At 37.4% G+C, this 21,742-nt stretch overlaps 1 protein-coding gene across 1 annotated transcript in view; it reads left to right on the top strand.

Moving 5' to 3' along the window:
* Positions 1–10,494, top strand: part of si:dkey-71h2.2 (low density lipoprotein receptor adapter protein 1) — a 56,087-nt gene extending 45,593 nt beyond the window's left edge. The window contains exons 7-9 of the mRNA XM_059357079.1: positions 540–667; positions 2,591–2,625; positions 9,731–10,494. Of these exons, the coding sequence (XP_059213062.1) occupies positions 540–667; positions 2,591–2,625; positions 9,731–9,836 (269 nt within the window). The 3' untranslated portion in view covers positions 9,837–10,494. The remainder of the gene's footprint in view (positions 1–539; positions 668–2,590; positions 2,626–9,730) is intronic.
* Positions 10,495–21,742: the final 11,248 nt, after the last annotated feature.

Raw genomic sequence — 21,742 nt, 5'->3', positions numbered from 1 at the left:
AGCAGTTTTCTAGTTTGACACCACACCCTCTAACACACAAATTTAACTGCCGTCAATCACTTCTCACATACACTTAGGACAAATCACCTAATTATACGCCACTCATTAGTCATTCCGGGGCGCAGGGGACTTTAAGTACTTTCCAATAGCCGTGACATTTATAGGTCAGAATGTTTTCCTCTCCTCAGGGGGTCAGAGGGTCCGCAAAATGAGACTCAATCATCCATTCAGTTTGTTGTTAGTTAGGGGCACGCTTTTCCAGCTTCTTCCAATTAAAATTGGCTCCACTTGCAGCGGCAGTGGCCCGAGGACAGAGGGAAAGAGCCTCAAGGACCTCGGGAGTAACTTAGCACAGAGAGACGTATGAAGGTTTCACAGAGACAATTTAAATTCTGCCTGTTTCAGAGAAGTGCCACATGCAGGAGATGATGTTTCACTGCAGAGTTAACGAGACAAACAGGCTGACGAGTCTTTTCTCTTCTCTGTTGTGTCCCAACCTTTTCTGTCTCCCGGCAACCTCTCGTCCACACCTCCATCAGATCCCGAGGCACACAAGCCTGTTGGGATGGAGGAGAAGCTCCGGAGGCCCTTCTTCTCTGCTTCACTCAGCTCGCCCTCGCCTCGTAGCAACCCTCTTCGAAGGCGACCAATCAAACACGACTCCTGGGTAGGTCACAGTGCTGCCCAACTGCTGATTGGGCCAAAAACAATATGCTTCAGGTGACAGATGCAGCATATTCTCTACTGATACCAAATCTCAAGACAGAAACTCCAACAGCAGATCCAATACTAACACTGTCTTAATCTTGTCTTTTCCCCATATTTCCAATCTGTACCCCTCACTGCATTGACCTCATTCGGATCATTTTTATGTAGGTTAACATCAAAATTTCAACAGCATCTTAATAAGGCCAAATATCTGTGTTGATACCAGTCCAGTGTTTCTGATTTTTAAATCAAACCATCATTGCCTTTCTTAATACCTTACATTATTTACTTTCAAAAGCACCTAAATAGTGTATATACTGAGATTTTAAATTATGAATACTCAGAATGGTCCTTGTGATGTAGCATGAATACCAGAGTAGGGGGTTAGCTTTGCTGATGGCAGTTTGTCCATTTGCAAACAAAACGTCTCCAAATAAACAAATAATCCTTGACATTGTCCTTGTCTTATGAATTTCATTTTCTGGGACACAATCCAAGCAAATATTCAACTAAACAAGGCCAGCATTATTGTCATGGCAGATGACTCACACAGGCAGAAGAAGTCACGACTAAATATTGTCCAAGCAGTTTGGAGTCTGTTTGTAATATTCAGTGTGCTTTTGGCTGATGGAGCACAGTGAAGTAATATATTTTATAAAACCTTTCCATAATACCATTAACAATGCCATTTTACTTGATTTAATCTCTTACAGTGTATTTTGGGGTTAACAGCAAATGATGAAATAAACTGTTGTGGCTTGTTGTTGACCGTAGTTTTCTGTCTATCTATTTAGATAAACCATCAAATAAGCTATTTAACTGAAGAACAGAGGGAAAAAGAGTGTAAAACCTTACACAATCAAATGTAAAAAGATCGATCTGTAAATAATAAGAGAGGAACAGTGATGAAATTACTGAAAACAACAAACCCCCTCTAAATAAGTAAATATGACACAGAATGGATATTTAATGGAGCGTGAAACATAAAAGCTTTTTTGCTGACGTCCGTAGATACAAAGAGGACTATAAACAGGATGTGACTAGAGCTCCTTGATGAATAAGTGAATATATAAGGAAAAAAAAAACATTTTAAAGACAATAAGGATAATAAAGATATTGCATTTTAAAATAAATTGGAACCAGTGAAATTTACTTTTTTATATCTAGAGGGGAAAAAAGATCAACTGAGTATAACTCTATGGTCTGTTATATATAAGGGAATAAATATCAATTTTTAAAACATTCTGATAAATAATGTTTTGATTATTTTGTCAGTAGGCCAGAATCATTGTTTTTATGGTGAATAGGGTAATCACTCCTTGTGTTCACTTACAGAGTGTGAACACTAGGTGGCACCATATTCATGAGAATGTCTTTCCTACAGCTTGACCTCACACAAATTCATTTATTTCTCATTTATTTCTCATTCTCATTTTGTTATTTCTCATTTCTTATTTATTTCTCATACTGTTGTGTTTTTTTTTAAAATAATCCCTTTTACATTTTCCTTACATCTGGCAACATTTAATAACATTTTCAGTGCAAATTGGAGACAATGAGATTTATTTTGTCATATCTATTAGTATAAATTTACATTTATTGCTTGCTCTCCCAAACTAGTGCAGTGAACTAAGAGCAATCTCTCTATTTAATCCACTGGTTTTCAAACTTGCATCATGCAATATTGTTATACGGTCACAAAAAGTGCATGTAAGAAATCTGTCTTTTGCAGTATTTGATTTTTTTAGCTCATAAATGAATTTGTGTTTCACTTGAATGAAACAAGTTGTGACAAATTGCTGACTCAGTGAAGCACAGAAGCAGGATTTTAATGTGAAATAATGAATGTGTGTATTGATTCATATTGTTCATGTCCCAACAGGACGTGGAGGATGGACTGGATGATCCGTTCTCAAGGTAACCTTTGCATTGGACTGCAAGTCCACTGAACTCTGGGGATTTATTTGTTGATTTATGAAAGGCGATTATTACTGTGCACAAAATACATAAAAGTTTTCCCCCAAGAAAACCACATTCATGACACTATTTTTAGCTTGATTCCAGTTCTAAACAGTATCAGATCACATTTTGAATGCTGTCGAGCAAATTTAGAGGATGACAGTTGCACTGAGGGTGATGGTCAGCTGTCAGCGGCCTTTCAGACTCTTTTTGAATAAGAAAACTTCACTTGACACATTGACTGACACAAATTTTTATTGAAATTCACACACACAGACAGACACAGACGGGGACATGCAAAAGTCTCCTCCTCTCAGGTAAGTCCATGCAGAAAGCTGACATTACATGCATGGCAATGAGCTGATGTATGAAAACAACTGTGTCAAGGTTACAGATCCATCGTGTGGGAACTTTTTATGATGCTCATAAATATATTTGTGTAAGTTATCATTGCCTGGTGATGGGTTTTAAATTATGACAACTTTCATAGGGTTTCATAGATTTATATAAATGCCAACAAGAAAATGTCAAAACATAACATAACAAATGGCTGTAGTTACTGTAGGTGTTGTAAAGCTCTGGTGTCTCATTAAACTATAGCTGAATGTAACAAGGCAGCTTTCAAGTGGAGCAGCTGTCAGCTCTAATTAAAGCAAAATAAATGGCCATTTCCAGTAGATGGAGATGAGTTAATCAACCACCTTGTATACTAGATTTACGTTAGAGATATAATATGTAACATTGTTGCATAAAATATCTAAAATAGCTTGTGTACTTACATTATCCCAAATGTTTCTAACAATGTTCGAATCTAGAGAAATCTGTGTTTTATTCAAAAATAACAGTGTGTTTAACATCCAGTGAAACATAGTAAACACCAGATGATGTGGCAGAGAGTGACTGTAAATCATACAATGTCACTGAATTATACTCATTTATAGTAATACAGTATTTTTCTGCCACACAGAATCATTTTGTTCAAATTAATTGGTGCCATTTTGCACATCACATTAAACAAGTGGAGATCTTATTTGTTGATATATTTTAATAATGATCCAGCTGATAATGTGCTGCTATGACAAGTTGTTCATGCCAGCCACTAAGCTAATGCATACAGTAACATTATAACCTTGTTCAACACGCTTTATTAAGTTATTTGTAGTCTAATAGTTCTGACGTTTGATAGTGTAACAGTGCTGAGCTATTCAGCTACAAATTATTCCACCACTTACTGTTAGCTACAGCAGCTGTATGGGTAGTTGACTCATTTAATGCTTCAAGTGAGTAATTTAGCGTTACTTCCGGCTATTTCATAAGAGAGCATAAATGAATGTGACTAAATATAATGTACTTTAATATGTTAACTTGTACATGAACATTATTTCTGGCCGAGTCACATCAGTTTTTGTCTGCAGCAACAAAGACAACAACTCCCATGATCCCACATGACTTAATTATATAATTATTTTGATGATTGATGACAACTATTTTGATGATTGATTAATCAGTTGTTGTTGTTTGTTTGTTTTTTTGGGTGGGGGGGGGGTTGAGAAAAAGGAGGTTAAATTACTTAGATTACTGTTTTCTTCGACATGAATATTTTCTGTTTCTGTTACTAATTTATGACAGTAAACAGTACAGTAAGTATCTTTGAGTTGTGGACAAAGAAAAACATTTTTAGAATGCCAACGTGGGCATTGATTGACATTTTTCACAATTTTCTGACACTTTATAGACCAAAGAACTAATACATTAATCAAAAAAAAATAATCGACAGATCAATCAACAATAAAAATAATCAGTACTTACAGCCTCATCTTTGTTTTTGTTTTGATTGAGAGACACCTAGCATCAAAAATCACATAATGTTCATACAATGGCCCAGTTTTGCTAAAGCACTCCATTTGTTTGATTTGCTCATAATTAATATCACATACCATTGTATAACAATGCATGTGAATACTATTAAACACGTAACTGATTGACTAGATAAATCATAAGAAATTGTATTTTTATGATAAACCCCTTGAGATCGTCAATCTCGTTTTCAAGGGGGTCATCATGTGTAAGCAGTGAGCAGCCTGAACTCGTGTGACATCACTGTGGCGCTCTTGAACCATTGCAGACATCAGAAGTGATGATAATTTCCTTCACTAGCAACATGATCGCTGCGTCTCCTGACAGAGCTGTCGGTAACACAGTAACTGAAACCAGGACGGGCACTCCACAGTGCATCAACATTTCATCTCTGAACTAGTATTACAATGCAACACTTTTTATTTACTCTAAGAGTGTGACGGTCTGTGAAATTGTCACTTCATGCCCGTGAGACTTCTGCAGAGAAAAATGATGTGCTTAAACACTTGTAACGTTGTACACTTGGTCCCTCTGACATACGCTTTGATAATGTCCCTCCATGCACAACAAACTGTGAGGAATGTAGGGCAGACAGTCCACCGAGTGTCTGCATGACTTTTCATTTTCTTATATTACCAGCTAAAATGCGTGTATGTGTCCTGCAGTGCTGTATTATCCCTCCACAAAGGGAGAGCAGCGGCGGAGGGATGCTGCCTCACACATTAAAGAGATCGCAACTCATTAAGTTGTGCTGCCTGCGGCTAATAGATCTGTTTGTTGTGTTGGAGCATGCAGAGCTTTGGATAAAGCAAATGGGTAAATGAGAGGCAGAGCTGATACACAGAAGAGTGTGTAGAAGCTGGCTGCGTGTGGAGGCAGATCAGAGGATGATCCGATCCTTGAGGCGGTTCTCATCAGGGAGGAAGAAATACTGACCTCAAGTGTGGATGTCAAATGAAAGAAGGTGGAACACTTAGATCTAAGTTTGACATCCCAGAGTAATGCTACAGGATCTCTGTGAGTGTTAGAGTAAACCTCTGCAGAGGTCAGCGAGGATGTCGGGCTTTGCTGCAGCGAGAGGAGGATAAGATCTGTCCTGAAACGTGGAAGACTGGATCACAATGAGTTGTCATGGCTGTCAGGTCTCTTCAGTGTCACATGTGACTTTGGGATCAGCAGAGGAGGGCTGAGAGGTCTGTGTCTCTGAGTACCTTAATGTTCAGTTACTACTGCCATGCCTTGCTCTAGATTTTTACTCTGATCCAAAAGCAGCGAGTCAGCATTTTACGGACTATGTTTCTGAAGATCTCATGGGAGATTGCTTATGTTGTCGAAATCGTGTTCCCTGGCCACAGTCGTCAGTGTTGAGGAGTAACTAGTTGTGAGAAACTGTTGGGGAGCCAAAAATGTCTCGTTTGATCTGGACTATAAAGCTTGTCATCCTTTGCTTTTAACTATCCTTTTGTTGTTAAAAAATGAACTTAAATGAGTGATTTGAACAAAAACATAGAGACATATTTTGAATTCTTCTGAATTGTTCTTGTGCAACAGTGATTGACTCCTGATCTTAGTTCAAAGTTTTGAAGTTTGTATTCAGTCATATCATAGATTGACTTTCCATTGACCTAATGGACCTGACTTTTCCAGTGACCTAATTAAATAAAATAAATGTTGGCCTAAATGTAATCTGTTACAGTAACTTTTATTAACGTATAGTTGCTAATCGAGATCTTGGTGATAACAAAGTGGTTACAGCTGAATATATACTTTTCAGCAAAAATATTACAGTTTTGCAGTAATGTCTTTTTGCAAATGCTGACCTCAACACTGGGGGTATTGGAACAAATTTGGGTTAGGGTTAGGCGATGTCTTCTAAATTGGCATAAAGTGATGCCAATTTAGTGATGATCAGTCATCCAACCTGATCAAATCATATGGACACAAAACACACTCCAGGGGCTATATCAACCATTGAGAATCATCATCCATCCATCCATCCATCCATTCTTTTAATTAGTCTGAAGTAATTATTTTCAACTCTAGATTTGTTGATGTGAAGGCCAGAGTGTGCACCTTCTACCCTGGGTATACCCATGCTGCCTTCGCTCGATTTTGTTTCGAAACTGCAAGGTGGCATGGTGTCGTTTTCCGTATGACGCTTACTATTCGACAGACGGAAGCTTGTAGTTTGCTTACGGATCCAACATGGCTGCAGCAGACGCAAAGCTTTCTTTCGATCTAGGTGTAGACAGTGTTCTAGATAGTTCTTCCTTCATATATATCTTGCACAAGCGGCAATAACCGTTCGGCGCCATTGTGTAAAAATCAGTCGTCTTCTTCCTCGATGCTTCCTCGTCGAATTTCTGTCGCTCTACATACGTCATCTGGTATAACTGATACGAGTGGCTAAGAGCTACGTACAGACGCTTATGATAGACATTCGTGGCGCCCAATAAACTGCTCTGGACGATCGTAAACCACGCCTCCTCTACGAAAAAATGAATAGATGGTCTCCAGACTATATCTCATTTGTGATATAGTCTGGCGTTAGCCAGGCTATGCACCTTCAGTTGCAGTCGTAAAATCAGCCATGGACGATGGTGTTGTCCATCAGACCACCCCTAATTTGGGTGTAACACCATTAAGAGTAGGATAACTTTACTGTCCCCACGTCCAGACTAACTCCATTCACTGCAGAAGTGAATGGCACGGCAGAATGTGCTCAAATTGTGAGCATCATTATTAATTTTCTTTGAATTTGCACTGCCACTTGTCTGCCAATGAAATCAATGTGTTGCTCAACAACAACAGTCCACCATCCCTGTGAACATCCGACCACCCTAAGGCTGGTGTTGTCAGACAACAACTCCTTTCAGTGCTGGAAATTTATCAATATTTCCTTCTGAACACTGTTGTGACCTTGAATGTTACAATATGTTAGAATGGTCACAACAGGTCACTATTGTGACCTGTTGTGACCTGGCTGGTTTGAAAAATTTCAGCTTTATTTCCCAGTTTAAAACTTATTTTAGAAAACTAAGAAAAAGGTCAGATGAGTTGCATTTCCTTAAAATAGTAATACTATTTTTTTTCCGCAGGGTAACTTATAATCTTTAACCTTCCCAAAAGTGACAGCTGTGAACCGTTTTGTCCTCAACTGATCGGGACTTTTAACAGCTTTGTGCAGCTTATAACATAAAACCTTCAAATAGGAATTAGATGGTAACTAGCTGACACACACATTGGAAAAAAACTCAAGAGGAAGGTTTTCTTTTTATCCTTTAGGTTTGTTACTTGTCAGTTATCTCTCATACAGAAAACTGCGATTACCGGGCCTCCCATCGTCCTGCTTTTCTCTTTAAGACAACATGTGAATTTAAAGATGAGTGTGTTGGTGGTTCACTTTAAACAGCTTTATTCCACTCGTGTGTATGTTGGTAGCAGTCTTTTAACTTGAGCTACGACCGACGCAGCCAGTTGAATTATTTCTAATTACCTGTGTCAGTGCAGGTCAGGGTTTAAACCCCTCTGACAAAAAATCTAATTGTCAGAATAGAAGGTAGTAATTTAAGTTGAGGCTCTGTGCTTATAATCAGGGCAATAAGTGCCCACATCTATTGACATCAACTTCATCTGACATGGCTTTAATTAAATTTTTTTGATTGAATATAAGATTTCTTAAATGAAAGGTGACCGTGGAGTACAAATGACCGTTATGTAACTGTCTGTTTCATTCTGAGGCACTTAAATAATTCAACCTCATCTAAATAGGATGAGTTCTTTTTTTGCTGGAGTCATTTTAAGCTTCTTTGAGTGTTTCTTTATGCATGCTGGCACCGGGACAGCACATGAATGTACAGGTGTTATCGTGTTGGTGCTGTTTCTGTGAAGCGAGTGTTTTAGCATATGTTCACCTTTACTAATGAGTCACATAGTCATGATTTCCTCTGTCTTTTACTTGGCATGCAGCAACATGGAAGTAGAGGAGATGGACACTGGTAAGTGATGTAACCAGCATGCTACTTACATGTTTCATGTTGTATGTTGCATGAGGCCTCATTTCTGTACAGTGCTGTTTTATTTTTGCACTACAAATAATCTAAATCAGTGGTTCTCATCCGTGGATCCTTTCTGATGAGCACATCTATGACTCTACCTGTGCAGGAAATGTACACATGATTTATAAAGCCACATTCAAGTCATCCAACCTGTTATATATCTGGAACAGGGATAGACAACCTGCAGCTCTTTAGCCCCTTGTCAGTGGCTCTCTGTAGCCCTCACATTTTTGTTAACATTTTCTGTTTGTTGATCATTGTTGTAGGATAAAAGTGATTCCTAAATTCTCCAATTGTAATTGTAATGCAAAGTTGTTACAAAAAGTTTCCACAATTCAGTCAACTTAAAGTTGTGTCACAGCCTATTCAGGTCTGGCCTTATCCTCTAATCTTGGCAAACCTAAATAGCAGTCAAGAGTTTCAATAGCTAGACTAGCTATGGATTCTCAATCCAGAAGAAAGAAGTATTGGAGAAGAATAAATAATCTAACAATGCATGGACAGATTTCTTGACTTTCAAAGGCAATGTTGCTGACTTACCGGTATGCTTCATCTGCAGAAAGAGATTCCAAAATTACCTTTATTTTAATGCTCAAGTATGTTTTGCAGTTCCCCAAAATATTTTTTTGGAGGACTAAAAACAGCTTTTTTGATGTGGACTATAAACAAAGCAGGTCAAACTTTGGTTTAGTTTAGTGAGGACCCCCCCTTTTTTAATTACTAATGAATTAACAAAAAATATATAGATATATTAAGAATTTTTAAATCTTCTGTATTTTTCTTGTGAAACATTGATTGATATCTTTATCTTAGTTCAAAATTTTGACTTGATTTTGTCATAGATGGTCTTTCCATTTCTTTTTGCATCAGATATTTTGCAGAAAGTTGTGGTTTCATTCACTTTGTCGTTATCATTTGCTTGTATGTGTAAGTGAAGTCGTAGAGACGGTAATTCTCCACCTGTCTGTCTCTCTGTTTGCCCTCCCTCTCATTCACAGTTATTCCTGTCATTCTACATGTCTCCTTTCTTCTTTTATTCCTTTTAACCTTTGCATATCCTGTGAAATCTTGTGACGAATAAATATTGACTTCCTCTGATGTTTGCAGCAATATTATCTTCCCTCCTTCTCTCTTTCTGTCTCTGTCAGACTGGCCGAGTCCCGCTCCGAACCCGTCTCTGACAATGCAGCTCTGAGTCTCCGGGAGGTCTCTGACGAGAATCTGTTGTTTATCTGCAACAATGAGTCTGAATAACACACACCGGCAATAGCTGCCCAACTTGCGGAGCCACAGAAATTAGACGGAAATCATCCCCCTCAGGCCCCAGGACCAACAACAAACGGCATACATCACTTGAAAAGACAGCGAAACAGATCACACTTCCCAGTGCACAACCTGAATCAGAAAAGGTTTGTTTGATTTTTTTTTTCGTGGCTGCTGCAGAGAAACCAGAATGGATACCCTGATATTATAAACTGCTATTTCCGACTGACAGTCAACAAAGCTCCCTCAGTGTAAACAGCCATCTTCAACCGTTTCCTGCCACATTCAAACTCTCACAAACTGCCAGATGAAAGTCGGAGCACACGTTGTGCAACACAGCACTGCAAGACATTTCTACAAAGGATTCATATGATATTCTGTTGAAGATTTTTGGAGCATCCAGAAGTCCAGATATGTGTGTACATAGAAGGCTGTTGTCTCTGTCTAACAATGTGAAATCTCTCTGATCTTCTCGTCTGCTCATCGGAGAAACAGCTGCCGGTCTCAGCAGTCACTGGAGGCGGTCCAGTGTTGGAGTTCACCAGCCAAGCTGCTACAAATCTTCAGTCGTGATATTTGATGAATTATGCATTCATCACTCAGCTTGTTGGTTTCATTCAAGCAGTTTTTTTTAAAGAATTAAGCAGCATGTGTGTACCCATGTGTCTTCTTTTTATCAATTGCAACAAAAAGGAAGGAAATGTTTCTAACATTTACACACATACATTTTATTACCAACAAATCAAACATGAACCTGAACATGAAGGCCTGCTCTGTATTCAGGAGTAAACCACATCTCTTGGCCTTCTTCAGCAGGGTTTGTTCAGTTATCATGAAGATTGTTATATAATGTGGAGGTGGTATCTAATTATAAAAATATTGTCTTTTTATTGATACGGCCCGATATAAAAATTTCAAATTTGGCTTTTTTTACAATCTGTACAGCACATGACTCCCTATGACCTCAGACCCTCGATTTGAATAAAGAAAAACTTCACCAGCATGAGCATCCGTAGTATGAGCCCAAAGGATACTAAAATACAATACCCAGCCTGTTCACCCTGCTGCCATCTGGCAGGTGACGCAAAAGTTTCTGCTGTCGTACAACCAGACTACAGAGCAGCTTCTCTCCTCAGGCTGTAAAACTCCTCCGCACTTCATTATAAATTAGTTTTTTCTTGTGTAAACTAAAGGGACTACAGCTTGCATGTCCCTGTGCTGTAGAATTACAGTAGGCGACCTTGAAATTAAAAACCTGATTAACCAAACCATCACCATGACAACTGACTGACATTATCTGCTGATGAAGGACATTTGGGGTTGTGAGAAGCTTGGTTTTGCTCTGTACCACACATTTAGGCTTCAGTCTCATTATTGGGGTTAAAACAGTGCATTCAGCAAACCAGAGCACTTGACAACTACAGTTTGGCATTTAAAGGGGTTCTCCTGTGGTTTATTATTGTACTCCCATAATGTTGGGGGTTTCAGAAGAGACAGCTTACAAAAAGAATGGTAAAAATTAAAGCATCAGAGGCTGAGATATCCTCATCTGTACTCCATAGTATGGGACAAACCCCCCAAAACACTGGATCCTACATTCCCCATAATGCAATTGTATAGTGTCTTTTATTAGACATCCACATTATCCAGTATCCAGTGTCCTTCTGGTTTGTTAGACAGACTTTGACTTAAAAATAAAGAAAATAATTCCTATGACATCATCAGCTATTTTTGCAGTATGGAGTTGCAGGAATGAGTCTTAAAAGGCAGAAATTAGTCTGGTTCCCTCGATCAATGGGTTTTTTTGAATGGGTTTTTTGGTTAGATGCTTAGGAAATTTTCACGCATTGCTCTACAAACATAAAATACATCAAAAACAACCCACTTTTTGAAGCGTTTGCAAGTTGGTGGTTGCCAACAAGTGGCTACATGTGACTACAAAGGTTGTTTTGCCCATTAAACATCAGTTTAGTGGTGGTGACGTTGGGCTCATGCTATGTGCTATAATTCCTTTATAGCCTGTTATCAGTTTTTTACTTCTGTGATTGCCATTACGCTTCAAAAATCATAAAAGTGGTGTTTATTTGCAGTGGTGGAATGTAACCAAGTACATTTACTCAAGTACTGTACTTAAGTACAGTTTACAGGTATGTGTACTTTACTTGAGTATTTCCATTTTATGTAACTTTATACTTCTACTCCACTACATTTAGAGGCAAATATTGTACGTTTTACTCCACTACATTTAGCTGACAGCTTTAGTTAATTTTCAGGTCAAGATTTAACATGAAAAACATGATAAATAAGACTTTTTTTTTCTTTCAAATTAAACCTCACAACAGTATAAAAAAAAGTAGTTAAAGTTAGTCATATCTTTACAAAATCAAAATGCTTCTAACATCAATAATAAAAATCCAGTAATATATTTAGAATATATTTAACAATCTGAGAGGGTCCATTCTGCATAATAAGAACTTTTAACTTTTGATACTTTAAGTACATTTTAATGTTGATACTATTGTACTTTTACTGAGTTAAGGTTTGAATGCAGGACTTTCACTAGTAGTGGAGTAATTTCACAGTGTGGTATAAGTACTTTTACTTAAGTAAGAGATCTGTATAGTTTTCAACACTGCTTCTTTGTAAGATTTTCATGCTGAAGAAAACAAGCATCTTAAACTTGTTTTCCACAGAACTTATTTTCTGCAATGATCCAAAAACCTATGGAAAAATCCTATTGGCTTTCTGGGGGACAAGTATGATACTAATTTTGGGGTTTGCCTACAAATATACATCATCCCTGCAACACTCTGTATGCTGTCCTAGAAGCCACAGAATGATGAGCAAACTAAACTTCCCATTAAAATCAATGGTGTTCCCCTAAGGTAAACAAATCTTTGTGTTATTTTAAATCTGGAATCCAAAGACTGTCTTACTATTATGAGAAATGTGGATGATTCAATAATCAAAATGTACAATCCATCGATAACCCTTGTGCTCGCTGGCTTTATGTTAACAATTGTCAATAGATTATATATGTAAAGTATAGAAAACACAATCTTTACCACACTATACAACAGCAAACCTTTCTCTCACAGAAAAAGGCTGACGCTCCCATAACAATCCATTTCATTTCATGTTGCCGTATATGAATATGGCTTACGTAACCAAAATACAATGACTCTTTTTCATTCTCCTCCGTCAGTCAGCTCCCACTGTACATAAAGATGTTATTGTTAAAGAATAGTGATGTAAGGTCACAGGGACAATTGAACTGTTAGAAGAAAAGAAACCTATTTCCATAAGCTGTATTTTTTCAATGTCAGAGCTGTGTAATTTATGTATGCATAGTGTATCATTATAAAGGAAGTAGGGCAGATAGAATCAGGGCTTCACACAGGTGGTTATTTAAAATAATTATCACTCTTGTTGAGATGTGAATGTGTAGATGCTTGTATGTTTTGCATTAGGTTAGACAATTTGTACAAATGTGTGTGTTTTTTTATTATGGCAGGAGCTGCTTTATTTTTTCAGAATAGCCGTTTGTTACCCAGTATACAATTATAAAGTCCTGTTCTCGAGTCACTAATCACCTGTTTCACACATGTTTCTTCTTGTAACTGCACCAAACACATCCTAAATGTTATTATAGACAAATTATAGCTCTTCCTAATTATTTTTATCGTACCGCTCCCGTGGCGTTCCCTGTCGAGAGGATATTATTTTTTTGGCTGAAGTGGTGCTTCTCTCTGTATTCATGGCATCATGACTGAGGCGGGAGGTAGCAGGGTGGAGGGGGGGCTCAGTGTCGTTGTCATGACACCCGCTGCAGAATAATTGGATGGCTTATCAGGTTACGCCACAAAGCTTAATTGCATTGTTTCGTTCCTGACTGGCTGAAATAGCGACTCATTGCATCTTGGAACAGAAAGCTTTGGGTATCATAAACAGCCTCCAGCATCACTAGGGAGGATCTTTTTTGCCATGTTTGCATTCTAGTATTGACTCTTCACTGTCAAAATGCAACACTGTCATCAGCTTTCCTCGCAAAATGATTTTTGCAACATTTTCTCACCTTTTTTTCAGCTCCGTCATTGATTTGACTGACTGATTCATGTGTGGATGCTTCAGTATCCACTTGTTCTGTGCTATTGAGTGATATTTGGGGATGTGCTGTTGTCCAGGAGCTCTCAGACTCACAATTGGTTTTACTTGGATATTGTCCTTTTTAATTGATTTTCAAACAAAAAAAGTACTATCTGTCAGTCAAGTCCTTGGTTATTATTCAGAATTAATCAATCCCTGGATTATGGTACAAATTGATTTACTGGACTGAAGACTTTTGTTTCATGTAGCAAGCACACAGCCCACTCAATCCCTGCTAGTTTTGAAAACTTTCCATGCGCGTGGAGGAGAAGGAGGGGGGTCACTTGGAGGTATAACATGCCAATTCTAGTTTGGAGTGCTCTGAATACAAATCAGCCCGCCAAGGTTTGAGGCCAGAAAACATTTGAGGCGTTCCGAATTTTTCAGATAAGCTATTATCTCCCAAATTTAACCACTGATGTTTACAGTATCAGTTTACTTTTCAGAGAAGGTGCTTATTTTCTATCTATGCAATTAGTGGGTTTCCAGCAGTGTTGTGATATTATGATGATAGCAATTTCTGTATTAACCACAAGCAGTTGTGTAAAAAAGTGTACAGAATTTAGAAACTGTTATGGTTTGTTACATATTTATGCATAATAAAAGACTTTGTACAAATATTTCATTTCTTCTTTTGTCATACACAGATACAGTTTGGACAGTGTGATTGTAACGTGTCTTTTTATAGCAAATCAATTTGATTCCAAGACTATTTTTAACAAATCACCTGCAAAAGACCCAATGAAACCACCACAGCTCACAGTGCAGACCAGCACTTATCATGGCCTTCCACTTTAAAAATCAAATTTTAATCCATGCTGTTTTCCTCTCAAACGATTCCTGACTCCCTGTTGCTTCAAAGCAAGGACATGTCAGCCCTCTGCTCGTGGTTGCAAACTTTAATAATGCATACCAGGTGCAAGGCAACAAAATCAGCTCTGTTTTCTCAGTCTGAAATAACGAACGTCTATATGAACTTCTGCACCAAGGCTATTCAATCTTGGGGACAATAATATTGTGATACAGATGTTTCAAGTAACAGGTTGGCTGATGGCTTATACTGATGTCTTTTTTTGTTTTTGTTGTCATTTATTCCCCCCTTTTGTGCTGCGTAAACAAAGAAGTCCTCATTATAATAAAAATGTTTTAAGTAATCCAGCATTTCATAAGACTTAAATCTTTGAGTGAGCGCGCAAATTAGATCATACACATTTATAAAGCAGCTTTTAATATTGCATAGCCCAACAAAAAACATTTTTTATGTGAAAGGGATCTCGGCTAGATTTGAACTCGGGTCCACTACATCAAGGACTCAGCCTTAGTGGTATGCACTCTACCAGTTAGTCATTAGTGTGTTACAGAAGACACATTTCTTACTTACTTGCCATCCCATGGCAGACAGTTTCTTTCATATTTATCTATAAACAAACCAAACATAAATATGGCACCCATTGCCCTCTTACATCATGCCAGAGTCTTGTCCAATCAGCTTCTTCTCTGAATCACAGCTGCAGTATAAACATGTTAGCTGCTGCTGTTTGAGTCATACTCCAAATAACCAAAAAAGCACAAAACTTTTGTGACACTTACATTATAAACTACAGTGATTTTATCATATCGGTATTGGTAGGCCAATGAACGGTGCATCCCTAAACATTTCTATAGCTGCGCCTGTAACTAAAAATGTATATAGCCAATATAGTTTTCTTTTTTTGTTCACTGGAACCAAGCGCAGCTCTTCAAGTAAAACGAATCCTTACAAACATAATTTTCCATGGCATAGTTATAGATTTTACCCTAAAATTAAGAATAAACAAAATAAGTAGATCATGAATATTTATGTGCACCTGGAACACTTCACGGAGAAGTTGTCAAGGGTTCAGATAAGAGCTTTTTACCCTCTAATATTTTGCAGGTGTAAAAACCCAATCCAATCAAATTTGAGTGTGTGTATTCTGTGAGACGGCGGGGCTCTCTGTGAGTGTTTGTTTAGTTTGATGGCTGTTTATAGAGCAATGCAAATATCATCTTTAATTTCTAAAGATGTGCAAGCTGCAGCAGACTGTGCAGCACCAACAGTGGGGAAAAGGGGCTTTGAGAAGTACTGCAGACGTTTGAGTGCTGGAAGAGCTCTTGTGGTAAATGCAAATGACTAATCAAATAACTGTTCATGTAATATATTTAAGAATTAATCACATTTATCAGCCTCTTGGGGTGGAAGGCTGGTTGGCGCCTCTGCAGCACTCTGCCCTAAAAAGTTTAGATTTCTAATCCTGGACTTACAGCAAGCTCCAAGTGATCATGCTGTCCTGTCTTATGGGTGAACAAAGACTCTGTGGAGAAGCCGGCCTGTCTCCAGGAGGGAGATCAGTCTGCAGTGAACACCAAAGAAAAAGCTGTAGAAAAAGTTCACTTTGATATTTTCCCAGAACTCGCTGGAGACTGGAGATGCTGCTTGGTGTTATTTCATGTGCTGCATTGACAACCACAGCAACCAGTGCTGCTTGTTTGCTGTTTCTGTGCCCTGACAATCATTTTGGGTTCTGATGTTTGCTCTGTATTGATCAGTGTAATGACAAGAGATGCTGTGCAAATGACAAGAGCCCGTCTGCTGCTCTGCACTTCAGCTGCTTCCTGCTCTCCTTGCAGATGTTTGACAGATGTGCGCTCACGGCTAACAGACTACCTGCATGTCATCAAACAGAGGACAGGTAAATCCTGCTTGTATGGACAAATTATAGTCAATAGTCGTGTTTCAATCAACAAATTTCTATGCGCATTTTGAAGATTTGCATGATTTGAAAAGCTTTATGTGAACACCAAAATTCAACAAAACTTGAAAATGTGCATAAAGGTTTCTACGCTCACTTGAGGTTTTTTTTTTCTTATGTAGCGAACATTTAACTGACATGACTGATCAGATGTTTCCGAGCTGACATGAAAGAACAAATATAAGTTGCCCATTTGAATCCAATTACTGAATACTTCTCTCTATATTCTCTCATGGGTGGCCAATGTTTTCAGAGGTTGCTACCTCTAGTATGTGGTTTTTTCTCTATCGCGTAATCTCTACTTCTTTTACTGTTTTTTGAGGGATTAGCCCACAGCAAAACATTACACTGCCGTCTTCTGACCAAAATATGTTATTGCAGCTTTGTTTATTCGCTTTAAACCAGTTGATGGAAACGTCTCTAACTCATATTTTCTTTAATGCAACATTTAAAATTTAGCTTGAGCTTTAATGGAAACATGGCTATTGACTTAATATTTTGAGAAGTACTGTAATTAAGAAAGAATACGAGTAAGAATTCCCAACTATTCTCACATACAAAAGGCAATAATTCACTAGATTATAATTGAGGAATTCTTATTTTACTTTGTGGCAATGTGTCCATGGTGTCCTGATATCTGCAAATTAACACCTCATTGAGGATTCATAAGTGAGTAATTAATTGCTAATTGGCTATTTAACAGTATTTTGAAATGGCTAATTTTCTGCTGATAAGGTGTTCCACACTGCTCTGATGGCTTAATGTTGTGCCAGTAATGACTGTGTAGCATTTGATATTAAGAATCTACTGAGGCCGGCCTGTGGAGGTCAGACATGTTAGAGTTTTAACTGCTGCATCTGAGGCAGTGGAATGTGGAGGAGCCTTTGTAACCTTGAAGTGTTGTGAATATTTCCCATGGCAGTTAGAGGTGTGACTCTGCAGGTTGTTTAGTGCACAGCAGCGAAGCCTCCGACGTCTCCTTTCTATTTGCATGGGCGGATCATGAGACAATGAGCCCACTGGCAATGTTGTGCCAAAGTCTTTCTCCTACACAGGATCACAGACTTTATAGTTTTTGTAGTTATTCTTTGTCTTTGGTTGTTTTGCCTCTTTTTGTGATTGTTTTGTGTGTATCTATAGTCATTTTTTAGTCTCTTTGTAGTCCTTTTCTGTCTCTTAGTGGTTGTTTTGCTTCTTTTTTTTTAGTTGTGAGTCTCTTTTTGTTTCTTTGCAGCTTTTTTGTATCTCTTTGTGGTTGTTTTATGCGTCTCTTTAGTCATTTTCTGTCTCTTTATGGCTGTTTGCTCCTTTTCAGAGTTGTTGTGAACCCTGTTGCTTTTTGGATCTCTTTCTAATTGTTTTGGTCTCTTATATTAGTTTTGAGTTTCTTTGTAGTTGTTTTATGTCTTTGTAGTTGATTTGTGTCACTTCGTGATTGTTTTGGCCCTTTTGTAGTTGTTTTGTGTGTCTTTGTGGTCATTTTGTGTCTCTTTGTAGTTTATTTGTGTCTGTTTGTGTTTGTTTTGCCATTTTCCATCATCTTTTGTATCTCTGTAAAATTGTTGTGGTCTCTTGTAGTTGTTTTGTGTTTCTTTATGGTTATTTTGAGTCTCTGTAGTTTCTTTGTGTTGCTTTGTAGTCATGTTGTGTGTCTTTGTGGTTATTTTGTGTCTCTTTGTAGTTTCTTTGTGTCTCTGTTTGTTTTTGCCCTTTTCATAGTCCTTGTGAGTCTATTTGGGGTTTCATTGCAGCTGTTTGTTGTTGTTTTGGTCTCTTTGTAGTCTTTGTCTGTCTCTTTGCAGACATGTTATGTTTCTATGTGGTCATTTTGAGTCTCTTCCTGCTTGGTACGTGTCCCTTTGAGAGACATTTTGTAGTCCTGACACTATGTGCCTGTGCCCAGTAGGCTAGTTTAGTAATCCATCCATTTCTTTAATGTATTTACAGTTCAAAAATAACATGACATTTTTTTTCACACAAAGCAGAAACAAGATAAATGGCTGCATTTATAAAACATAGGATTTTAGGACATACTGTAGCAGCATTTTTCAAATTCTACAAACTTCTAAAAAACTAATTAAATATAACCAGTAACAGGTTTTTTAAAATTAATTTCAAAAGATATACATTTTTTCTTCTATTTGAATGTCAGGTCTTCTTGGTCATTTATTTCTGTTACAGGTAGCAATAAAGAACATATGGAGAACAGAGCAGGCTGCTGTTATTGCTGCACACACAGGGCCTAGTGCTACAATAATGAAAGTCCTATAAACCCTATCTTTATAAATCTATTATTTATAGATGCAGTATATACTCGGATCTCTGAGTCACATCTAACCAAAGCTTATCTCGGCCATAACAACAGCCCATAAATCACCTGAACAACTAATGGAAAGAAGTGTTCAGCGCTGCACAGAGACACAGTTAAGAGAGGCTGTACAATATATTACCTATTAATCCCTGAGAGGCTGTAATCACTTTCTATTTTAGGATGAGCTGTATTCTTAGATACGTCTGTGTAATTACATTTTTGATTAGGAACATTCTAGTTTAAAGACCCAGTGGAATAGTTTATTGAAGTTGTACTGCAGTGGACGGTCTTGTCTCATAACTTCTTCTTCAGTGTGGATAGATGGAGCAGTTGTTGGTGAGACAACAGCGTGATAGCTTTAAAAGGGGTTTTATTAGTGAGTAAAGTAGCTTCATATGTGTTTACAATTAACAAACAACAGGAATATTACTTACTTGGGGTGCAGCAACAGCCTCTTCTCTTGTCTTAAAAAAAACTTTAAAACGATTGCAGATTGTTATTTATTGAAAATTGGCACAAATGGATTACATATGTCTCTACCATAATACCGGATTTCAAGTAATCTCAGACTGGACGATCAGAATACTTTCATTTCTTTGTACCTTTCCCCTTTTTATTTTATTTATTCATTTATTTTTGGGTGTTTTCCAATCACCTTTTGTATGCTTTTACTTTTTTCCTTGATATTTTCTGTATTTGTCTATAGGTCTTCATGTTGATTGTTTGTTTGCTCATTTCAAAAACCAATAAAAAGTAAATGACAAAAAAAAAAAACGATTGCAGATTGTACAGAATTCAGCTGCTATATCCTTTTAACCAAGAAGTGTGAGTTTAACTCTATAACTTTCCAGCAAGGCAGTTCGAGGGCAGGCTCCAACTCTTTGGTCGCATTGGTGGAAAAGGGGTATATGACTGTTTGTTTGACTCTAGGATTGATTTTAAGATCTTATTGATTAGCCTAAGGCTCTTCATGACCTGGCTTCAGGTTATATGTTTGCCCTTTAAATCCTTTATTAACATTTGCATAGTTTGAGATCCTCGGGCAGAGGTCTAGTTGTTTCCAGTTCATGCTGAAAACTAAACTAAACACACTCTGGCTCTGGGCCGACTCGCCAGATGATATGAGGCTGTCTGAGTCAGTGACTTCTTTAAAAACACACTTTTATCAGAAAGCACATCCTGATTTTATCTGAGCTGCCTTTGTTATTGGTTTTTAATTTTTTAATGTTTATTGATTTTCAAACCTGTCTCTTTTTTCTGCTGAAGTTTATTACAAACTGTAATCTTGAGATCAATGTCAGTCCAACTCTCACTGATCTTTCTGCGGGTCAAATCCTGTTCACAGAACAGCATCACTGACAACATCAAGACAGCCATTCATCAGGCTGACTGTAGAGCCTCGTCGAGAACTGAATCGCTTTGATAAGACGTGAGTTGATCTCTACAAAATCCCTGTCTGTTCCTCGTACATCACATCACCATCCCAGCTGTATCAAGTGGTTTTGCTTACAAACTAATGGAAAGAAAGCATCCAAAATACACATTTAGATGTAGATTTCTACTTAACTTACCAAAAGTTAGTACAAATATAATGCCTAATTGTATATTTAAAGATAAAATTTCAGAAAGAAAAAAATCCTGAAAAAAATCAATGTAAATCAGGTTAAATAATCAACTAGGGAAGTTTCATAGTGACATGTATTAGTTAATTTTTTTTATTTTTTTTTATTTTTATTTTTTTTACCCTTTTTCACCTGCAGTTTCTTAACAATTGTATGGAATTTTATCTTAAAAGGCCATTTTCTCAAAATGACTTTTTTCTCACTCTGAGCCATGGATCTCAACTTTTGTAGCACTAAAATATTCATAGCCTGATTTATATCACATTTTATTCATGTTTATGGCTATTGACAGTATTTTCTGATTAATAGAATGATAAAAAAAAAAGTGCTAGCCAAAAAAAATCTGAACCTGCTTTATCCAATGTTCAGAAGATCACCATTATGAACATCATTTTCATAATAACCCTAACGAACTGGGGAAGTTTCATGGTGATATCTATTAATGTTACCCCATTCACCTGTAGTGTCTCCACCTCAAGGCTGCTAATCAATATGAAATTGAAAATGCTTTAGTTTTTCAAAATAGGTGTAGAAAACATTAAAAAGTTAGTTTGAAATGATTTCAATTGCCTTTCAATTGGACAGTTAGAACACAGATAGTAGAGCCAGATAAATAGAGGGATTTGGGAGATTTCTTAAAAATGTGTTGTGTTTGTTTTGTTTTGTAATTTACATCTTTGCTTATTTCTGCACCATATGGTCCAATTGTTAAGATTGAATATGTCCTCTTAAAGTTTATCATGGGAATATAAATTCCACCAGCCCACTCTGTTTATGTTGCTGCAGGTGTCGCTGCACTATAAACTGCACTAAATGCATTTTGTAACTCAAAATGAAGTGACGATAGTTTCGACTACCATATCATTACCTAATTAATCTGTAACACTTTGAAGTTATTACCTGCATTAAAACACTTTTTGTGACACAACTTGGCAAGTGTTTTGTGCATGAAGTGCAGTTTTCTACTGTACCATAAGTCTCAGCCAGCATTTAATGCACAAAACGCACCTTTGTGACATCTGATGAGCAGCTTGTGTGTGTTAAAGT

Source organism: Centropristis striata, chromosome 18 (genome assembly GCF_030273125.1).
Source record: "Centropristis striata isolate RG_2023a ecotype Rhode Island chromosome 18, C.striata_1.0, whole genome shotgun sequence".
NCBI lineage: Eukaryota > Metazoa > Chordata > Actinopteri > Perciformes > Serranidae > Centropristis > Centropristis striata.
Note: the sequence above shows the minus strand (reverse complement) of the source record. Positions and strands in the feature narration are given on the sequence as shown.